Below are 19,041 nucleotides of genomic sequence, written 5' to 3' on the forward strand. Positions count from 1 at the left end.
AATAGTCCTTGTGAAGTTTGCATTCTTTCTAGGAAGAAAACATGCACATATACAAATAACTGGAGAGCATCAAGAAAGGCTTAAAGGAGATGATAGCACTTGAGTTGAGTGTTGAAGTAGGCTATGAGGTGGAGGCTATGCTATGAATCTATGAAGTGGAGGTGAGGAGAGAGTACATTCCAGGTCTACAACCAGAGAAAAAGGCAATGAAGTGCCATGTATAAAGAACAGCACTTTGACCAGATTATAAGAAATGTGTCAGAGTATAAAATAATATGTACTAAGATTAGAAGGGTATATTGGAGCCAAGTTATGAAATGCTTTAAATATCAAACAAAGGGGTTTATATTTGCTCCTATTACTAAAGAGCTACTTGTTGTTCAGTCGTACTCAACTCTTTGTGACCCCATTTGAGGTTTTCTTGGCAAAGATACTGGAGTGGTTTGTCATTTCTTTCTCTATCTCATTTTACAGATGAGGAAACTGAGGCAAACAAGGTTAAGTGACTTTCCCAGGGTCACACAGCTAGTTAAGTGTCTGAAGCCATGTTTGAACTCATCTTCCTGACTCCAGGCCTGTCACTCCATCCACTGCACCACCTAGCTGCCCCAAAAAGCCACTGGAGTTTATCAGGTAGGAGTGTGACATCATCAAACTGACACTAGGAAAATCACTCTAGCAGCTGTTTAGAGGATAGATTGGAGCAGAGAGAGTCTTGAAGCAGATAGACCAATATAGGAAGTTAGATCTTAACTCCTAAAAGTCCACAGTGCATCTCTGTGTCCCAACACCACCCCAAAGTCAACATGTTACTAACTCCAAAGGTGAGTTGGTTAGGAGGATATATTCCAGGATGCTTCCATTTCCTTCTCTGGAAACAATATCTCCCTCCTAGAGAAGGAGATCTGGAAAGGAAGGTAGTCTCATGTTGTAGAAATGTTCCCTATGTTCCCATCTCTGTCCATCCCCTGACAATACTACCCACGCTCATCTTCTGAAATAAAATACAAACTCCATTGCTTGACTTTTGAAATCTCTCACAATCTGACTCCAGCCTATCTTTCCAGACTGATTTCTTGTCTCCCCTTCATAGAGTCTACACTCTAGCCAAGCTGGCCTACTTCCTGTTCTTTGTATCCATCTTCTAACTCCATGCCTTTTCACAGGCTGTCCCACATGCCTCGAATGCTCATCTTCCTCACCTCTGTCTCATACAAACCTTTAATTCCTTCCAGGTCTCATCTCATATGCCACTTCCCTCAAGAGGCCTTTATGGATTCCCCTATTTGTTATTGTTTCTCCTCCAAATCACATTATATTTTATATATGCATACATATGTATGTATGTATATCCTGCATTTACTTATCTATGGACAGGTTGTATCCACCCAATAGAAGGTATACTCCTTGAGGACAGGGACCAACTCATTTTTCCCCAGCGCCTGTACATAGATGGTTTGTGTGTAAAGTGCTATAAAAAGGCATCAAGGACATGTATGTCTAGAGATGGACAATATGAAAGATAAACAGACTGAGTATAGATAGCTCTGCTATCCACAAAATATTAAGGCCTAGATAGAGCAGGGGGGTTCTTAACCTTTCTGTGTGTCATGGACCCCATGTTTTCAAATATGTGAAGGAAATGTTAAATTTCAGTTAGAAGTCAGTGAAAATAAAGATCGGATTTTTTTCCCATCCAAGTTCACAGACCCACTGAAATCTTTCCACAAACCCCATATGGTTCTGTGGACTCCAGGTTAAAAACTCCTGGCCTAAAAGAAAGCTTCCTATGCATTGGACAGATTTGTCTTTGTATCCCCAGTACTTAGCATAGTGTCTGACACATAGCAGGTGCTTAATAAATGCTTGCTGACTGCTAGTCTCTATGCAAACAGAAAGCTTTCTCAATTCCTTGCGGTCTCATACCCATGACGCATATTCATCCCTCTCCTAAGACCGTGTCCTTCTCTGCAGTATCCCAGTATTTTCACTCCTTTGTTCACCAGGTCGGTGGATTGAAGATCATGGAGTCATTCACAACATGATGTTCAACACAGAGACACTCTGGAAGTACTCCTTTAAAGACACACAGAAGAAGTCAGAGTGGTGGGACAATGGTGTGTTGCCTCTCTGGATCACAGCCCAGAGGCAGGTACTGTCCAAGTTTCTAGGAGAATTGCCAGAGACCTCACCTCTTATATCTATGGCTAAAAGAAAAGGAAACTGGTTGAGGGAGCAGCTAAGTGAGAACAATCCATTAACAGTATGGTGACCATATGTCCCTGTCCCCTTGGGATTGACTCCATTTTGACCCATGATCCCAGAAATAAGTTCCAGTTTTGAGGAATAGCCTAGTGAACCTTGCCTCACATCACTGACCCCACTTCTTTCAATGGACCCAAAGGCTAGACTTCAATATGACTGGAGTATTTTGAAACTAATTTATCTTATGCAAATCAACAAATACTTATTGAGTACCTACTATGTACAAGGCACTGCCCTAGCTAATGAAGGAACTATAAATACGAATAATGTACACTTCCCGACCTCAAAAGGCTTTAACTTTAGTTCTTAGAATCTGGGGCAGGGAGTGAGGGGAGGGGAGAGAAATACATATTTCTATGTGTGTATGTACGATATGCATGTGTGCATATATGTGTAGTTGTGTATATACGTGTATGTAAACATATATATAGTGTGTATGTGTGTATATATGTATATAAAATATGTATATGTATATATACATATATGATTGTTAGACTTTACCTGAAATACACTTAGCCTCACATGTGTATATATTATATTTGTATATGTAAGGAAAGAAGGTGGAATGTGAGTCCCACATGTGTAGTGAGGATCTATGTATAGCAAGGATGTTGTCCTTGTGTGTGGCTCAAGGAGAGGTAGAATAGACATCTCTAGTCTCTCCTCCCTCTTCCTCCACTTTCTCCAAAGGGAATTTTCATTCCTGCCAGGAAGGGAAGCAGGAGGTTGGGGCCAGAAATCACTCTGCTCTCCTCGGAGAGAAGGGGTACTAGGCTACAAGTATGTCTATCTGTTCCCTTAAATCTTCTTAGTCTAGGAGATATGATCAGATTTTATCTAACTTCTGATCACTTTGTCATTTTGGGGGGAAGTGGGACCCCCCCAAGTTTGATATCTAAGGCTTGACTCCTTTCCCATCTAATACCAGTTCTACATAAACATACACAGCAAACAGCAAAGAAGCTCATTTATCCAAATAGTAGCAAAACAGAAATCAAAGAAAGTATGCATAGGAGAATATATACCAGACAATGCAAAATGGAAGAGCTCTCCCATTGAGAGTGAGGTAATTTAGCTCAGAAAGTGTCCGGGATCTCACCCATGGAGAAACTCCCTGAAGTTTCTAAAGTAGCAAACTAGGAATCAGGACATGATAGAGACTGCTCATTCCTATCATGTGTTCCCCAAGTCTTTTCCTTCAGCAATCTGAAGTGGGGTTGGCTTCTTCTTCTTCTTTCTTGAAGTTGGAAGCCATGAGTGTTTCAAGCAACTCACCACTTGAAGAGTCCTGAAGAAGACTCAAAGCTTGATGAGTCCCCAGAGAGGGCTGGCCCTAAAGAGCCACAAAGGAAGACTCAAAGGGGACTGGCCTTGAAGAGTCTGGAAGAGGGACTCTGGGGTGACTGGCTGAGAACTGAAGGTCTCACCTCTCACCAACTCTGCCCCACTCCTCATGCAGGGAAGGGCATTCATCTCCACTAATAAGAAAAGAGTCCTACACCAATGGGCTTTGGGACAGGCTAGGACTGTGTAATTTTTCATCTTTATATCTTCAACACTACATACATGGTGGTTTAGGGTATATGGGGTGTTCAAGCAGGACTAGCACCTCTGTCGTTCAGCTCTCACCTGTGGCTTCAAAAAGGTGTAGCATGGGCAGCTGTGTGCCTCACTGCTATTATGGTCTAAGTTTACATTTACTCCTCCAATGGTTCCTATATGTATTTGTAAGAAGAAGTGAGCCAGGTTCTCTAGAGAACATTTTGTATTAACTATATTAACACAGCAATGTGTTATCTGAGAGTAGTTGTAACTGCCCTGTGGGAACCCAACATGCCAAATCCAAAAGAAGTTGGGGAATGTTGCCATTTCTTCTCCTCTTTCCCCTTCCCCTTCCCCTTCCCCTTCCCCTTCCCCTTCCCCTTCCCCTTCCCCTTCCCCTTCCCCTTCCCCTTCCTCTTCCTCTTCCTCTTCCTCTTCCTCTTCTTCTTCTTCTTCTTCTTCTTCTTCTTCTTCTTCTTCTTCTTCTTCTTCTTCTTCTTCTTCTTCTCCTCTCCTCCTCCTGCTCCTCCTTCTTCTCCTTCTCCTCCTTCTCCTTCTCCTTCTCCTCCTTCTTCTCCACCCCTTCTCCTCCTTCTCTTCCTCCTCTTCTTTCTCTTCTTCCTCTTCCTCCACCTTGTTCTTCCTTCTCTTCTTTCTTCTTCTCCTTCTTCATTTTTACTTATTTATTTGTATGACTCTTTTTTTCCAAAAAGCTGGGGCAATTTACTTATTGTCCCACATAGTTTTCATTTTTATTTCTTTAAATATAGCTCTGGAAAGACAGGCTTTTTAAAAAGCCCATTGTGTCTTAAATGGAGCTACTCAACTTCAAACCCAAACCACTCTGGTTTTCATTGAATGGCCAATAATAGCCCCAACCCAAGCCTATGTAGCTCACTGTTTAAGTTTTGATGGCTTAGAATGAGTGGAAATAGCCATTGTTTTCTGTTTTGACCAGAAAGTCTGAGGGTCTTCCCCTCCCAGATATCTTTATGATGGTTGTGGTCTTCTTTGAGAATGAAGGACAGGGGGAGGAGCCAAGATGGCACCATGAAAGGAGGGAACTACTGGAGCTCTCTCACAAATTCTGTCAGACACACCTAAAAAAGTGAATCTGAGCAGATTTGAGCAAATTAGAAGCCACTAGTAGACTGACAGGAAGAGGAGCACCGTGCCACACCAAACTACATCAACCGGGAATTGCAGAGGAACCCAGCAAGTACACTAGTCTGGGAGAGTGCTGGGCAAGCAAAACATGGGAACAGGAGCAGGCCCAGGGCAGAAGTACCAGCTATGGCGGTGATCATGCTCCAGACTCAGCCCAGGACGGGAGTCTGTCGGAGCTACAGGAGACACCAGCACAGAGCCTGCGGCACAGGAGCAGCTACTCCAGAGGCCTCCAGTCCACAGCCTAAAGGTTTGAAATTTGCTTTCTCAAACTTCCAGGAGCCCTGAGAGCCAGGTAAATCATCTCTCCCTCCCTTCCTCACCCAGAGAATACCCCCTTGGGAGAAACAGAGGAGCCAGAAGTGAGGCTTCAGTAGCCTTTTAGCAAGAGAAATTGGGGAGAGGGCTCTTCTTGTGGTGGCGGAAGGAGACTAGTGCAGGAAGAGAGGTGTCCCAGAAGGCCCCACCTCAGCAGAACAAGAGTTACTGAGCCCCTGGGAGTGGAGCTAGCAAACATCAACACCAGGACCCCAGACACGCCTTTGCACAGCCAGGTGAAGTGGCAGACACCAGCACAGACAACAGCTGAGACCACCCGTGCTGTAGTGCAACCCTGAGGAAGAGGAGACTTCCAGCAGCCAAAACACCCCTACCCACACCTCATGAAACCAGAGGCCATAGCACACATAGCCAGGGAGCAGACACACAGTTCCCAACACAAGAAGCTTAGGGTAGAGCCCCCTGAGCCCCAGAAGCAGAGATCCACTTTAGAAGCCAGGAAGAAAAAAAAAACACCATGAAAAAGCACACTAAAAAGCCAAAGATCATTGATTCCTATTATGGAGACAGAGAAGATCAAAATACCAATTCAGAAGAGGACAGCATGGACACTATGCTCACATCTGAAACCTCAAAAGGGAAAGTGAATTGGTCTCAAGCCCAAAAAGCATTCCTGGAAGAACTCAAGGAGGACTTTAAAAACCAAATTAGAGAGGTAAAAGAAAAAATGGAAAAAAATTCACTGATGAAAACAAATCTTTAAAAAGTAAAATTGGAAAAATGTTTAAGGTTATTCAGAATATAAATGGAGAAAACGCCTCATTGAAAAGTAAAATCAACCAAATGGAAAAGGAGATAGAGAAGCTAAAGGAAGAAAACAATACATTAAAAATTAGAATTGGGCAAGTAGAAGCTAATGACTCTATGAGACATCCAGAATCAGTCAAACAAAATATTAAGAATGGAAAAATAGAAGAAAATGTGAAATATCTGATTGGAAAAACAACCTACCTGGAAAATAGATCCAGGAGAGACAATCTAAGAATTATTGGTCTACCAGAAAGCCACGATGAAAAACAGAGCCTTGACAATATCTTCCAAAAAATCATCAGGGATAACTACCCTAAGGTCCTAGAACCAGAGGGTAAAATAGTCATTGAAAGAATCCACTGATCTCCCCCTGAAAGAGATCTCAAATTGAAAACTCCAAGAAATATTACAGACAAATTCCAGAATTATCAGGTCAAGGAGAAAATACTGCAAGCAGCCAGAAAGAAACAATTCAAATATTGCAGAACTACAGTCAGGATCATGCAGGATCTCTCAGCGTTTACATTAAATGACAGGAGAAATTGGAATGTGATATTCCAAAAGGCAAAGGAGCTTGGACTACAACCAAGGATCAACTACCCAGCAAAATTGAGCATAATTTTTCAGGCAAGGAGATGGACATTCAATGAAATAAGGGAATTCCAGATCTTCCTGATGAAAAGGCAAGAGCTCAATGGAAAATTTGATCTTCAAATACAAAACTCAAGAGAGACATAAAAAGGTAAACAGGGGGGAAAACCTTTGTTAATCAATAAGGCAAATTACATCCTTAAATAGGATTATACACATCAGTCAAGAATAGTATAGTTATGATGACTATAAGGCATATACATAGACTGTGGGTGTCAATATGAAATAACTGATATAATGATAAAAAACATAATTAAGAGATATAAAGGGATGCTTCTGGGGGAAGAGGTAAGGAGGTAGTAGAAAAGGGTAAATTACATCACATGAAGAGGCACAAAAACATATTATAGTAGAGGGAAAAAAGGGAGGGAAAAGAGCAGTATCTGAGCTTTACTCTCATCGGATTTGGTTCAAGAAGGGAATAACATGCTCTGATAAGTATAGAAATCAAACTTGTCCTACAGCAGTAGGAGGGGAAAGGGGAAAGAAAAAGGAGGGGTGGTCAGAATGGAGGGAAGAAGTAGCAAGGGGAAAAGGTAAGAGGGGAATCAAGAGGGAGGGTAAACTGAGGAAGGCAGTGGTCAAAAGCAAAACTCTTTTGAGGAGTGGAAGGGAGAAAGGAGAAATAAAAGCATAAATAGGGGGGAAATAGGATGGAGAAAAAGACACAGACTGTAATCATAACTGTGAATGTGAATGGGATGAACTCTCCCATAAAACAGAAGTGGATAGCAGAATGGATTAAAAACCATAATCCTACAATATGTTGTTTACAAGAAACACATTTGAAACAGGGGGATACACACAGGGTAAAGGTAAAAGACTGGAGTAGAATATATTGTGCTTCAGCTAAAGTAAAAAAAGCAGGATTAGCAACCCTAATCTCAGACAAAGCAAAAGCAAAGACAGATCTAATTAAAAGAGATAAGGAAGGACACTATATCCTGCTAAAAGACACCATAGACAATGAAGCAATATCACTATTTAACATATATGTGCCAAGTGGCATAGCATGCAAATTCTTAGAGGAGAAGTTAAGGGAGTTACAGGAAGAAATAGACAGCAAAACCATACTAGTGGGGGACCTCAACCTCCCCCTCTCTGAACTTGATAAATCTAACCTCAAAATAAACAAGAAAGAAGTTAAGGAGGTGAACAGAATTTTAGAAAAGGCAGATATGATAGACCTATGGAGAAAAATGAATGGGGATAAAAAGGAATACACATTTTTCTCAGTGATGTATGGCACGTACTCAAAAATTGACCATGTACTAAGGCATAAAAACCTCACAATCCAGTGTAGAAAGGCAGAAGTAGTCAATACATCCTTTTCAGACCATGATGCAATAAAAATTATTTGTAACAAAGGACCATGGAAAAATAAACTAAAAATTAATTGGAAACTAAATAATCTAATCCTAAAGAATGAGTGGGCCAAAGAACAAATCATAGAAACAATTAATAACTTCATTCAAGAGAATGACAATAATGAGACAACATACCAAAACTTATGGGACACAGCAAAAGCAGTTCTTAGGGGAAGTTTTATATCTCTAAATGCTTACACGAATAAAATAGAGAAAAAAGGAGATCAATGAATTGGGCATGCAACTGAAAAAGCTAGAAAAAGAACAAATTGAAAATCCCCAATTAAATACCAAATTAGAAATACTGAAAAATCAAAGGAGATATTAATAAAATTGAAATCAAGAAAACTATTAAGTTAATAAATAAAACTAAGAGCTGGTTTTATGATTTGGTCAATTTGATTTAAAAAAAAGAGAATGAAGGACAAACCACAACCTGCAAGTAATCCAAGTTGCCCAGTGGGGACCCAACTGATCAGTTCCAGTTGGGCAACTCCTCTCCTTTCTTCTTCTCTCCTCTCCTCAGAGTGTCATGCCCTTACCTGACAGTACTCTGCCCAAAGGAAGGTAAATTTTCATGGCTAAAGCCTACTTTGATATCTTGGGGTTTACTGGCTAGATTTCTTTCTCAAAGACCATGCCAATTCACTCTAGCACTCATTGATTAGCCAATAATAGGTCCCTGCCCAAACACCCATTTAGTGGTTATTTTTGGGCCCCAGTGACTCAAAGTGAATGTAAATAGTAATTGTTTCTCTTTTGGCCAGAAACAACGCTAAGGGTCTCCCCCTCCCAGTTTGATTTGATTTTTTTTATTAAAGGGGCCATCCCTTGGCTCACTTCTTAAAGAGCCTTAATCACTAAATGGGTGTTGCCTCAGTCAAAGTGAGAACTGGGAAAGACCTTAGCTTAAAAAGGCCAAGGTTTCCATTGCATCCTGAGCCATCTCCAGTTGTCCTGATCTATATCTGGTCACTGGACCCAGATGGCTCTGGAGGAGAAAGCAAGGCTAGTGACTGCACAGCCCTGCCTCACTAATCTAATTCACTTGCAAGTCGTGGCATCATCTTTCTGATGTCATGATCCCCTTTAAGAACTAAGGACAAACCATGAGCATATAATGGTAAATTGAGCTATCTTTTGTCTCAACTCTTACGTAGTCCTTGAATGGACACAGCCTCAGACAAACAGACCTGGGAAAGACCTTAATTTAGAAGAGCCAAGGTCACCCACTGCCTCCTAGGCCATCACCAGTTATCTTGACCTTTGTCTTGCTCCTAGACTTCAGTGACTCTGGAGGAAAGAGGCTGGCAACTTTGAGCAGCTCTGCCTCATTTATATCCAATTCCCAGGCGAGTCAAGACACCCTCATGATGTCATTGGTCCTCTTTGAGAATGAATAATGAACAACAGCAACAATAGCATTGCAACAGCCACGCCCCAGTAAAATCACCTTGGCAGATCGGCTAAACCAGGTCAGAGTAACCAACAGGCCTCAAACCCGTCAATGAGTTAGAGGGATGTCCACCCCCAAGCATATGAAGACTTCCTCTGGTGAAATGGTTAGATGAGAACAGTTTGTTCCAACGGCCATGATGGAGGCTAAAGCAAGCACTCAGACATTGGTCAGACATCGAATATAATTTTGTGCAGTTATCACTCTTATGATGTCATTGGTCCTCTTAGAAAATGAAAAATAATACAAGTCATTCCCCAGTTGATGAATGGTCAAATGATATGAACAAGCAGTTTTCAGATGAAGAAATTAAAGCTATCTAAAATCATATGAAAAAAATGTTCTAAATCACTATTGATTAGAGAAATGCAAATGAAAACAACTCTGAGGTACCACCTCACACCTATCCAACTGGCTAACATGACAAAAAAGGAAAATTATAAATGTTGGAGAAGAAGTGGAAAAATTGGAACACTAATGCATTGTTGGTAGAGTTGTGAACTGATCTAACCATTCTGCAGAGAAATTTGGAACTATGCCCAAAGTTCAACCAAATTGTGCATACCCTCTGATCTAGCAATACCACTACTAGGTCTATATCCCAAAGAGATCATAGAAAAGGGAAAAGGACACACATATATAAAAATATTTCCAGCAGCTCTTTTTGTGGTGGCAAAGAATTGGAAATTGAGGGGATGCCCATCAATTGGGGAATGGCTAAACAAATTATAGTATATGAATGTAATAGAATACTACTGTTCTATAAGAAATGATGAGCAGGCAGATTTCAGAAAAACCTGGAAAGACTTACATGAACTGATGCTAAATAAAGTGAGCAGAACCAGGAGAAGATAGTAACAGTAACAGCAACATGGTGTATGTAGGAGTATATAGGGGTATGTAGGAGAGATGTTACTTAGTAAAATCAGAGAAGTCAGAGGAACCAATTTTGATAGACTTAGCTCTTCTCAGCAATACAATGATCTAAGACAATTTCAAAAGATTCATAATGGAAAAGGCTATACACATCTAGAGAAAGAACAATGGAGTCTGAATGCAGATCAAAGCATGCTATTTTCTCTATTTTCTCTCTCTCTCTTTTCTCTCTCATGGTTTTTCCCTTTTGCTCTGATTCTTCTTTCACAACATGACTAATGTTGAAATACGTTTAACATGATTGTACATGTATAGTCTATATCAGATTGTTTGCCATCTTGGGGAGGGGAAAGGGAAGGAACTTGGAAATCAAAATCTTATAAAAGTGGATGTTGAAAACTATCTTTACATATAATTGGAAAAAATAAAATACTATTGAATGAGGAAAAAAAAAAAACCAAAAAGTTCTTAGCTTTCAAGCTAAAAGACTGTTTCCAGCTTAGCAGGAAAATCTAGGACTTATTCCATGAATGATAATACCCTACGGGTATCCAAGTAGTTATTCACCCACACCGTGAAAAAGGAAGAATTCAGACCTGGGCAGGCTTTCCTTGGTCACTAACCCCCCGGTCTAAAATCTTTCACTTTGCTACCAGTTATAGGATCAAAATTTTGACTATACACCATCCCTCAAGTGATACTGGCAAAGAAGATTCCATTTTGTTCTGTCCTTTCAGTATAATGCCTTAGCTCTAACCTTCAAAAAAAAACTGCCATGAATTTTTATCCTAAACTTTAGGACCTAAAGCATCCTTTTCACTTTGGTATTTGTTGAACTAACCTCAGACAACCAACATTTGTAGAGACTCTTAGGGGAGTTTCAGGTCCCAAAGATGAGTCTCTCTCTCTCTCTCTCTCTCTCTCTCTCTCTCTCTCTCTCTCTCTCTCTCCCCCTCTCCTCTTATTCATACCATTCCTACTTGTTAGATTCCTCCTTCTTGTACCCTTTCCCTTTATTTCTGAACTTAAAACAAAAAAATGAGGAACAAGTATTATCTTCAAATAAATTATACCTAAAAACACTAGTCCCAAAGTTTTAAATATGGCATGACAGGTTTCTTCATGGTGTACTAGGAAGAATACCAAGTCAACAAGCATTTATTAAGTGCCTACATGTGCTGAGCACTGTGTAAAGCTCTGGGGATAAAGAGAAAAGCAAAAGAAAATTGTCCCTGCCCTCAAGCAGCTCACAGTCTAATAGGGAAAGGGGAGACAACATGCAAACAACTGTGTAAAAATAAGATATATACAAGGTAAATAAGATAATTTCAGAGGGAAGTCACTAGCATTAAGGGGGATAGGGAAAGCCTTACAGAATTGTTTAACTGAGACCTGTAGGAAGCAGAGAGAGAAGGGAGAGAATTCCAGGAGTGAGGGACAGTTGGTGAAAAGCACAGAGCTGGAAGGTTGATTGTCTTGTACAAGGAACAGCAAGGGAGTCATTGTCCCTAGATCAGAGCGTACATACATGGAGGGGAATAACATGAAAGAAGACTGGAAAGGTAGGAAGGGTCCGGAATTATAAAGGGTAAAAGCAAAAGAGAGGAATTTAAATTTGATCTTGGAGGTAATAGGGAGACAATGGATTTTACTGAATATGTGAATAACATCAGACCTGAGCTTTAAGATCACTTTAACAGCTGAATGGAGGATGGAATGGAGTGGGGAGAGTCCTGAGGCAGAGAGACCAACCAGAATGCCAAACATGAAGTCCTGCCCCAGAGTGGTAGCAGTATCAGAGGAAAGAAGGGGGTATATAGGAGAGATGTTACTTAGTAAAATCAGAGAAGTCAGAGGAACCGGATTCTGTTCTTGACTCTACCACTCTAGGGAACTATATGACCTCAAGTAAGACACTTCATCTCTTTCTGCTTCCATTTCCTTATATATAAAATGAGCTGATGGGATAGAAGATTTATAGCATGCTCCAATTCTAGCATTTTTTAATCTTCTGGACTTTTAAGTGGGACTTGAATATTTTTCCTTAATTTACCATTCAAATCCTTTGACCTCTCTGTTCTCTTACTCTGGCATTATTCCTTCACAGTCATTTGTCTTATTCATAGTATTTGTCTTATTATCATTTGAGGAGTGCCAGTGTTTTTTTCCCTTCTACACATCACTCATATGCTGAACTTTCTTCCTCTTTGCTGAATCTGTAAGTGGCTGTGCAGAAAGAGTATCTGATAGGAGAAGAATGAATTGATGACTTGCTATTCACTTGGCAGGTGAATGTCAAATTCTCGGGTCTCACTCAACTGTCTATGGACTCTGCCACAGAGCCAGGGCAAATAGCCAATTCCCTCAGGAGTGAAAGAAAAATCTGCTGCAATTTGTGTGAACTCATTGGCCATAGGTCAATCTCCTAAGAACAATGATCCTATGTGTCCCAATTCGGCTTTTGAGAGCATGTCCACATTGTCAGGCAAGTCTCCTCCATGGCTGGGCTGAGGGTAGTTTTGCATCATCTCTATCATCAGGAAATCTATTCCTTCACGGAGTCTATTCCAGAGGAATTTTGTGAGACTGGTACAGTAAACTTTAATATGGCTGAAATATTTTTCTTCAATGAGACTAATGTTGCAAGAGTCTATAAAGATGCATGGTAATTTACCGATGGGCCCTTGGTGGATGAAGTTTAAATAATGATTGAGTCCCCTGACTGCCTTTAGGAGTGGACATCCCATCATTCACAGCACACAAGTGAATCTATGCTCTGGCAAGACCTTGCTAATGGCCAGGTACAAGGAATGAGAGCATTTCATTTGGAGCAGATCCAGACTTTAAATGAAGGCACAATGAAAAGAATTTGATGAATGGAAGAGATATTTCACAAAGTTCTAAATTCCTGATCCTCAGAGAAACTCATCCAGCCATGGCTATAAGACTCAGAAACCATAAAGACATAAAGGAATGTTTCGCCTGTGTCCAAAAGATTTATATGGAATGTTAATAGGGGAAAAGGGCAGAAGGGATAAGCTAAGTAATAGAATCATAGCAGATAAGTATCAGTAATAGGATGGCATTAGGTTACTACCAAGGGGGGATTTGAATCATGTGTGAAGTCTGACAGTCAGATTTTCATTTCCTAGCTCTAACCAAATCTCCAAGAAAATTTCATCCTAACTCAGTGAAGCAGGAAGCAAGAAGGTGCCAACAGCTTCAGCCTGGAAGAATGTTAATGCCTATATAATGCATCTCAATGTTGGCCAAAGTCCTCTCCTTATTGTGAATAATAAAGGCATTGAAAATAATGAGCTGACCTCTGTTTAAAAAAAATTGGAATCAATCCTTTAGATTCACTACTACCCATCCAATTTGAGAATGCCAAAATGGAGCCAACAGTCCAGAAAGAGGGGCTGCTAGTTGCAGTGGACAGAGTACTGGCCTTGGAGTCAGAAGAGACCTAGGTTCAAATCCTACTTCAGACACTTATTAGCTGTATAATCCTGGGCAAGTTATTTAACCTCTCTCAGCCTCACTTCCACATTATCAAGCTATGCTTAGGCCTTACTAAAAAAAATCAGTCATTGAAAATAGTGCCACTGACCCCCTGAAAAAGCAAGGCAGACAAAGTATAAAACCAATATGGAATTCTAGTAACATATTTGTTCCGAATAATTTGACTCCATCAGGAGAGAATGCTGGAGCTTAGAAGTAAAAATCAGCAAGACTCATTTTAAAATAGCAGTACGAAAGGAAGAGGAGGAGAGGAAAAGAAGAGGAGGAGAAAGAGAAGGAGGTGGGGAAGAGGGGAGGAGGAGGAGGAGAAAAAGAAGAACTTATAGTAGTTGTCATTGTAGTCATTGTCTTCGTCATCCAAGGAAAGTAAATTTATATTGAAGATCACAATGTACTATCCTTTAACAATTTTAATCTTCTATGCTTACTGCTAATTGGCATGAACAAGTTACCTATTCAATGGCTTTGGAAACTCAAATAACCACATAAATTCTAACATCAGGAAGCATTTTCTGTGGTACCCATATAAGTTACACAGACTAAAGCATTCAGATGCTCAAAAGTAAGAATTTAAGTAACCATTGTCATCATTTTGATTAAAATGAGATGTTTTGGAAGCAAGATATCTCTCCCCAGTATCTCTCCCTCAACTCAACTAAGGCAATGGGCCCAAAGAGCTTCTGAGCTTTTTCCTTGACTTTCCTCAGAATAAGAAGTTTTGATTTGGAACTTTAGTTTTCCACTTTCACTTACTGACTAAATTTTCAAGCACCCAATTCCTTCTAATACACAATTCCCTCTTCCTCAATTTTCCACACAAAGATAACATTCTTATACCCTGCTTTCTCTCAACACCTACCCCACCTTCAGTTCAATGAATGCTTTTGGTTTGAGAATATTTTTCAACATTTTCAAACCCAAAGGGATGTAGAACATGTTGCAGAAACCTTATGTCCTTCAAGTTAATTATTGGGAAAGGGGGGATGACCAGACCTATGATTTAAATCATCAATATAAGGTACTTATGGTATAGAAACAGGTTCCACTGACACAGATCAGCAACCCATCTTTAACTGCAAGTCTTAGAGAATTACTTGGGGCATTGTTGGGTTGGTTACATGACTTGCCTATTGTCCCACAGCTACTAGAGATCACAGCAGGACTTCAACCTAGATTTTCCTGACTTCAAGGCCATCCCTTTATCCATTCCCACTATACCACATTGCTTCTTCAAACTAATATTCTAGATAAAACCAAAGAAAATTGCTCCTCGAGTCAGGAGGACCTGAGTTCAAATCCGGCTTCAGACACTTGACACACTTACTAGCTGTGTGACCTTGGGCAAGACACAACCCCAAAAAAAGAAAGAAAAGAAAACTGCTCCTCTCCAAAAAAAGGAGTTGGATTGCTTTAAATCACTTACATTCAGCTTACATACACTTACATCAGTATATATCATGGAAAAAATTTGTGCTGTGCCTTTGTTTATCACTGAAAATCAAATAGTGTTTAATTATATCTTTTTTGAACAAGATGGGAAATTTCATTAGCATAGGATGCCCCTGAGGAAGAAACTTCTTTGACCCATATGGATCAAGACCTTCTCTGTAATTTAATTATCTTAAGAGAGTTTATTTGGGATACTGAGAGATTAAGTGACTTACCCAGGATCATATAACCAGTGGGGAGGACTTAAACCCAGGTTTTCCGGACATCTTCCAACTATGGGAATTTTCACTGGCTATCACTCATGCCTGGAACTCTCTCCCTCCTACTGTCTGCCTCCTGGCTTCCATGGCTTCAAGTATCAGCAAAAATCCTATCATCTGCAAGAAATCTTCCCCAGTTCTCCAATGCCTTCCCTCTGAGACCACCTCCAATTTATCCTGTCCATATCTTTTTTGTACATAGTTGTTTGCATGTTGTCTTCCCTATTAAACTATGAGCTCCTTAAGAGTAGAGACTAGTTTTTTTTTCCTTTCTTTATATCCCCAGTGCTTAGTATAATTACTGGCACATAGTAGGTGCTTTTTGTTGACTTGACTCTAGGCCAGCTCTCTGGCTGCTATGCCACAGTTTCTCGTGTTTATAAACACTAACAGAGATAGATCTAGTTCTCTTCTAATGGCTAATGCTGGCACTTAGATTAGATTTAGTCATTCATAGTTTTATCATTCTGAAGCTACATTTGTTGTTATTATTATTAAAGAGCCAAAGAAAATCAAAGCTGTAACCACATTATATGCCCTCAGTGAGTTTAGTACAATGTAGTATTTGGATACAGAAATTGGAGGTCTTAAAGAGTGGCTGGTCATATTCAAAGAAATAGTAGATAGGGTCTTAAATATATGAAAGATCTTTGTGGCAATGATACAAGAAACAAGAATGAATGCCTGGAGAAAATAGTAATATTATTAAAAATAGGACAAAGCCCTCTCTGTCTAGCATGGGTCAGATGCAGTTCTGCCTAGAAGCAAAACGAGTAATGAGATGACCTACTCAGGACCTTTCCCACATGAGAACTTTGTAAAACCTAAGAAACACTTCAATAAAGTAACATGGCTTAGTTAGGCAGAAGAGCAACCAAATTCTTGCAGTGTATATGCTGTAAATAGACTAGGGAAAGTTAAAGAATAGGACTATAAAGTCATTTTCCATCTATAACTTGTCTGTGTGTCCAGCTATAGACATCATCCCAAGCGATGTTCCTAATGATGTCCAACTTTGTTTTGGGCTAACAACATGCTTGTGTATTAAGTGAATTTATAGTGAAGGACCAATAATTTATGTTTTGCTTCTTTTGAATATAACATAAAAAATGCTCCAGTCAAATTGTGTTCCAAAATCATCTCTTCTTATTTATAGGGAAGGAAAACTGCTTTGTTCCACTTTCCAGGGGGAGGTGCAAACTACAGCGGGGAGGCTGTACAGAAGTCTCTTTTAGAGTCTTTTACCCATCCTGATGACAATGAGACTGAATGGAGGGAAAATATTGACATTGTCATGAACTGGTTCACCAAGGAGAATTTTGATTTTGTAACCCTTTACTATGGAGAACCTGACAATGTTGGACACAAGATAGGCCCTGACACAGAAAACAGAAGAATTATAATCCAGCAAATTGATAGGACTATTGGTTACCTAGTAGAAGCTATTGAAAAGAATGGCTTGAAGGACAACCTCAATGTCATCATTACCTCAGATCATGGAATGACCACAGTGAAGAAGCAGCCTAATGTTACAGAGATCTTGCTGAAAAACTACATTAAATTCAGAGATTTGGTGAAATTTGATATATTGGATTATGGTGGTTTTGGTATGATTCTTCCTAAGCCAGGGAAAGAGGAAGACATTTACAATGCATTAAAAAATGCACATCCTCACTTAAAGGTATATAAGAAAGAAGAGTTTCCAGAGCATTTCCATTTTGCCAAACACAGCCGTATTCTACCCATCTTGGTTTATGGTGATACTGGCTACAACATTAACGGGGTAAGTTCATTCTAAAATATGTGGGTTTGGGGGTAAATTGAACCAATTTTTTAAAAAATTATTAAAGAGCTACTATATGCTAGGCTAAGAACAAGTCCTTGATGTGAAAGAACTTACTTTATGATGAGGGAAGTATCCTGGTATAGTAAGGAGACAATGTGGTAGAGTAAAAGGAACATCCACATGGAGATGTCCCGTAGACAGCTGGAAATTTGCACCTGGAATTCAACAAAGAAGAGGTAAGGGCTGGAGATACAGGTTTGGGAATTTGTGTAGATGATGGTGTTGGAAGTCATAAGAATTAATGAGATTGCCAAAGGAGGAAACAGAGAGACTAGAAAAAGCCCAGGGTCGGAACCTTGGGAAACATCAATCTTCAGACAAAAGATAGGGCCCTCCTCAAGACAGGTTTTTCAATTAGCAAATGACAAGAGTCTTTTTATGAAATTTTGCCTTGGGGACCCTGACTCATGCAACTAGCTTAAAAGGAAGCATATGTTCCATTTTCAGTTCTATACAGGGGTTCAGGAAGCTCAATGATGTGCCTTTCTGCTCAGTCATAAAGTGAGCTCCCTCTTTTCATCCCTACCCCTGATTTATAAAACACAATCACCCTCTTCACTCCTTCATACCCATTCTCCAAAAGTAGGTTATCTCTAGACCTATGATTCTCAAGTTATTATAATCCCACAGCACCTAGAAGAGTGCCTTGTATGTACAGGAGGCACTTAATAAATATTTGTTGAACTGAATTGAATGGAATTGAATTTTTTGGTTTATAGGTCCCTTCAAGAGATCAAAAGATCATTTTCCTCACTAGCTTATACTAACAAGTGGGAGAAAAATTGTCACCGAATTGCAGTGTTTTTAATGAGACATGAATATGCTTGGTGAAGTCTGTTTTTTACTAAATATTTACTAAATAAAAATTCGTGGTCCCAGAACTCCAATTTCATATGTGTATAGAAATCCCAGTGTGGAAATTCCCTCCACTGATGCAATGGCTGCTAATTTGTAATGTACAGTCTTAAAGAGTTACCTGGAATACTGGAGTTACCTGACTATAAAGTCACAGGACTTGTGTCCCAGTCCTACCTCAGACACTCACTACCTATGCGACCCTAGGCAAGTCCCCTGGGCCTCAGTTTCTTCATGTCAGGATAGCATACTAGATAGGGCACTGCACTTGGAATGCAAAAGACCTGGGTTCAAATCCACCCTCAGACATTTAAGCTCTGTGACTCTGGACAAATTACGTAGCATCTCTGTAAAATTAGGGTGCTGGACGCTATGGCTTTATTTCCAGCTTGGAATCTATAATCTTATGATTTGCCAATAAGATAGAGACAGACAAACAGAGAGTTAATCTCCCTAGAGAAAATGTAAATGCCTTATGGGAAGAGATTATTTCATCAGTGTACCCAGTGTCACTGTACCTGGCACATAGTAGGCACTTACTAAGCTATTGTTGATTGAGTGATAGTCACCCAGGCCATATACGTTAGAGGCAGGGCTTGGATTCAGGTCTTTCTGATGCCAAGACTAGCCTTTATCCAATACACCACACTGCCTCTCACGCTAATTTCTACCAGAAACAAAAGTATGAACAGAGGT

The 19,041-nt window shown here is 40.0% G+C and overlaps 1 protein-coding gene across 1 annotated transcript in view; it reads left to right on the plus strand.

Annotated features, from left to right (window-relative positions):
* The window catches only part of LOC118832111 (ectonucleotide pyrophosphatase/phosphodiesterase family member 7-like), a 57,073-nt gene that overhangs the window by 30,938 nt on the left and 7,094 nt on the right, over positions 1–19,041 (plus strand). The window contains exons 2-3 of the mRNA XM_036739546.1: positions 2,007–2,152; positions 16,801–17,427. Of these exons, the coding sequence (XP_036595441.1) occupies positions 2,007–2,152; positions 16,801–17,427 (773 nt within the window). The remainder of the gene's footprint in view (positions 1–2,006; positions 2,153–16,800; positions 17,428–19,041) is intronic.

Source organism: Trichosurus vulpecula, chromosome 9 (genome assembly GCF_011100635.1).
Source record: "Trichosurus vulpecula isolate mTriVul1 chromosome 9, mTriVul1.pri, whole genome shotgun sequence".
Classification (NCBI taxonomy): Eukaryota; Metazoa; Chordata; class Mammalia; order Diprotodontia; family Phalangeridae; genus Trichosurus; species Trichosurus vulpecula.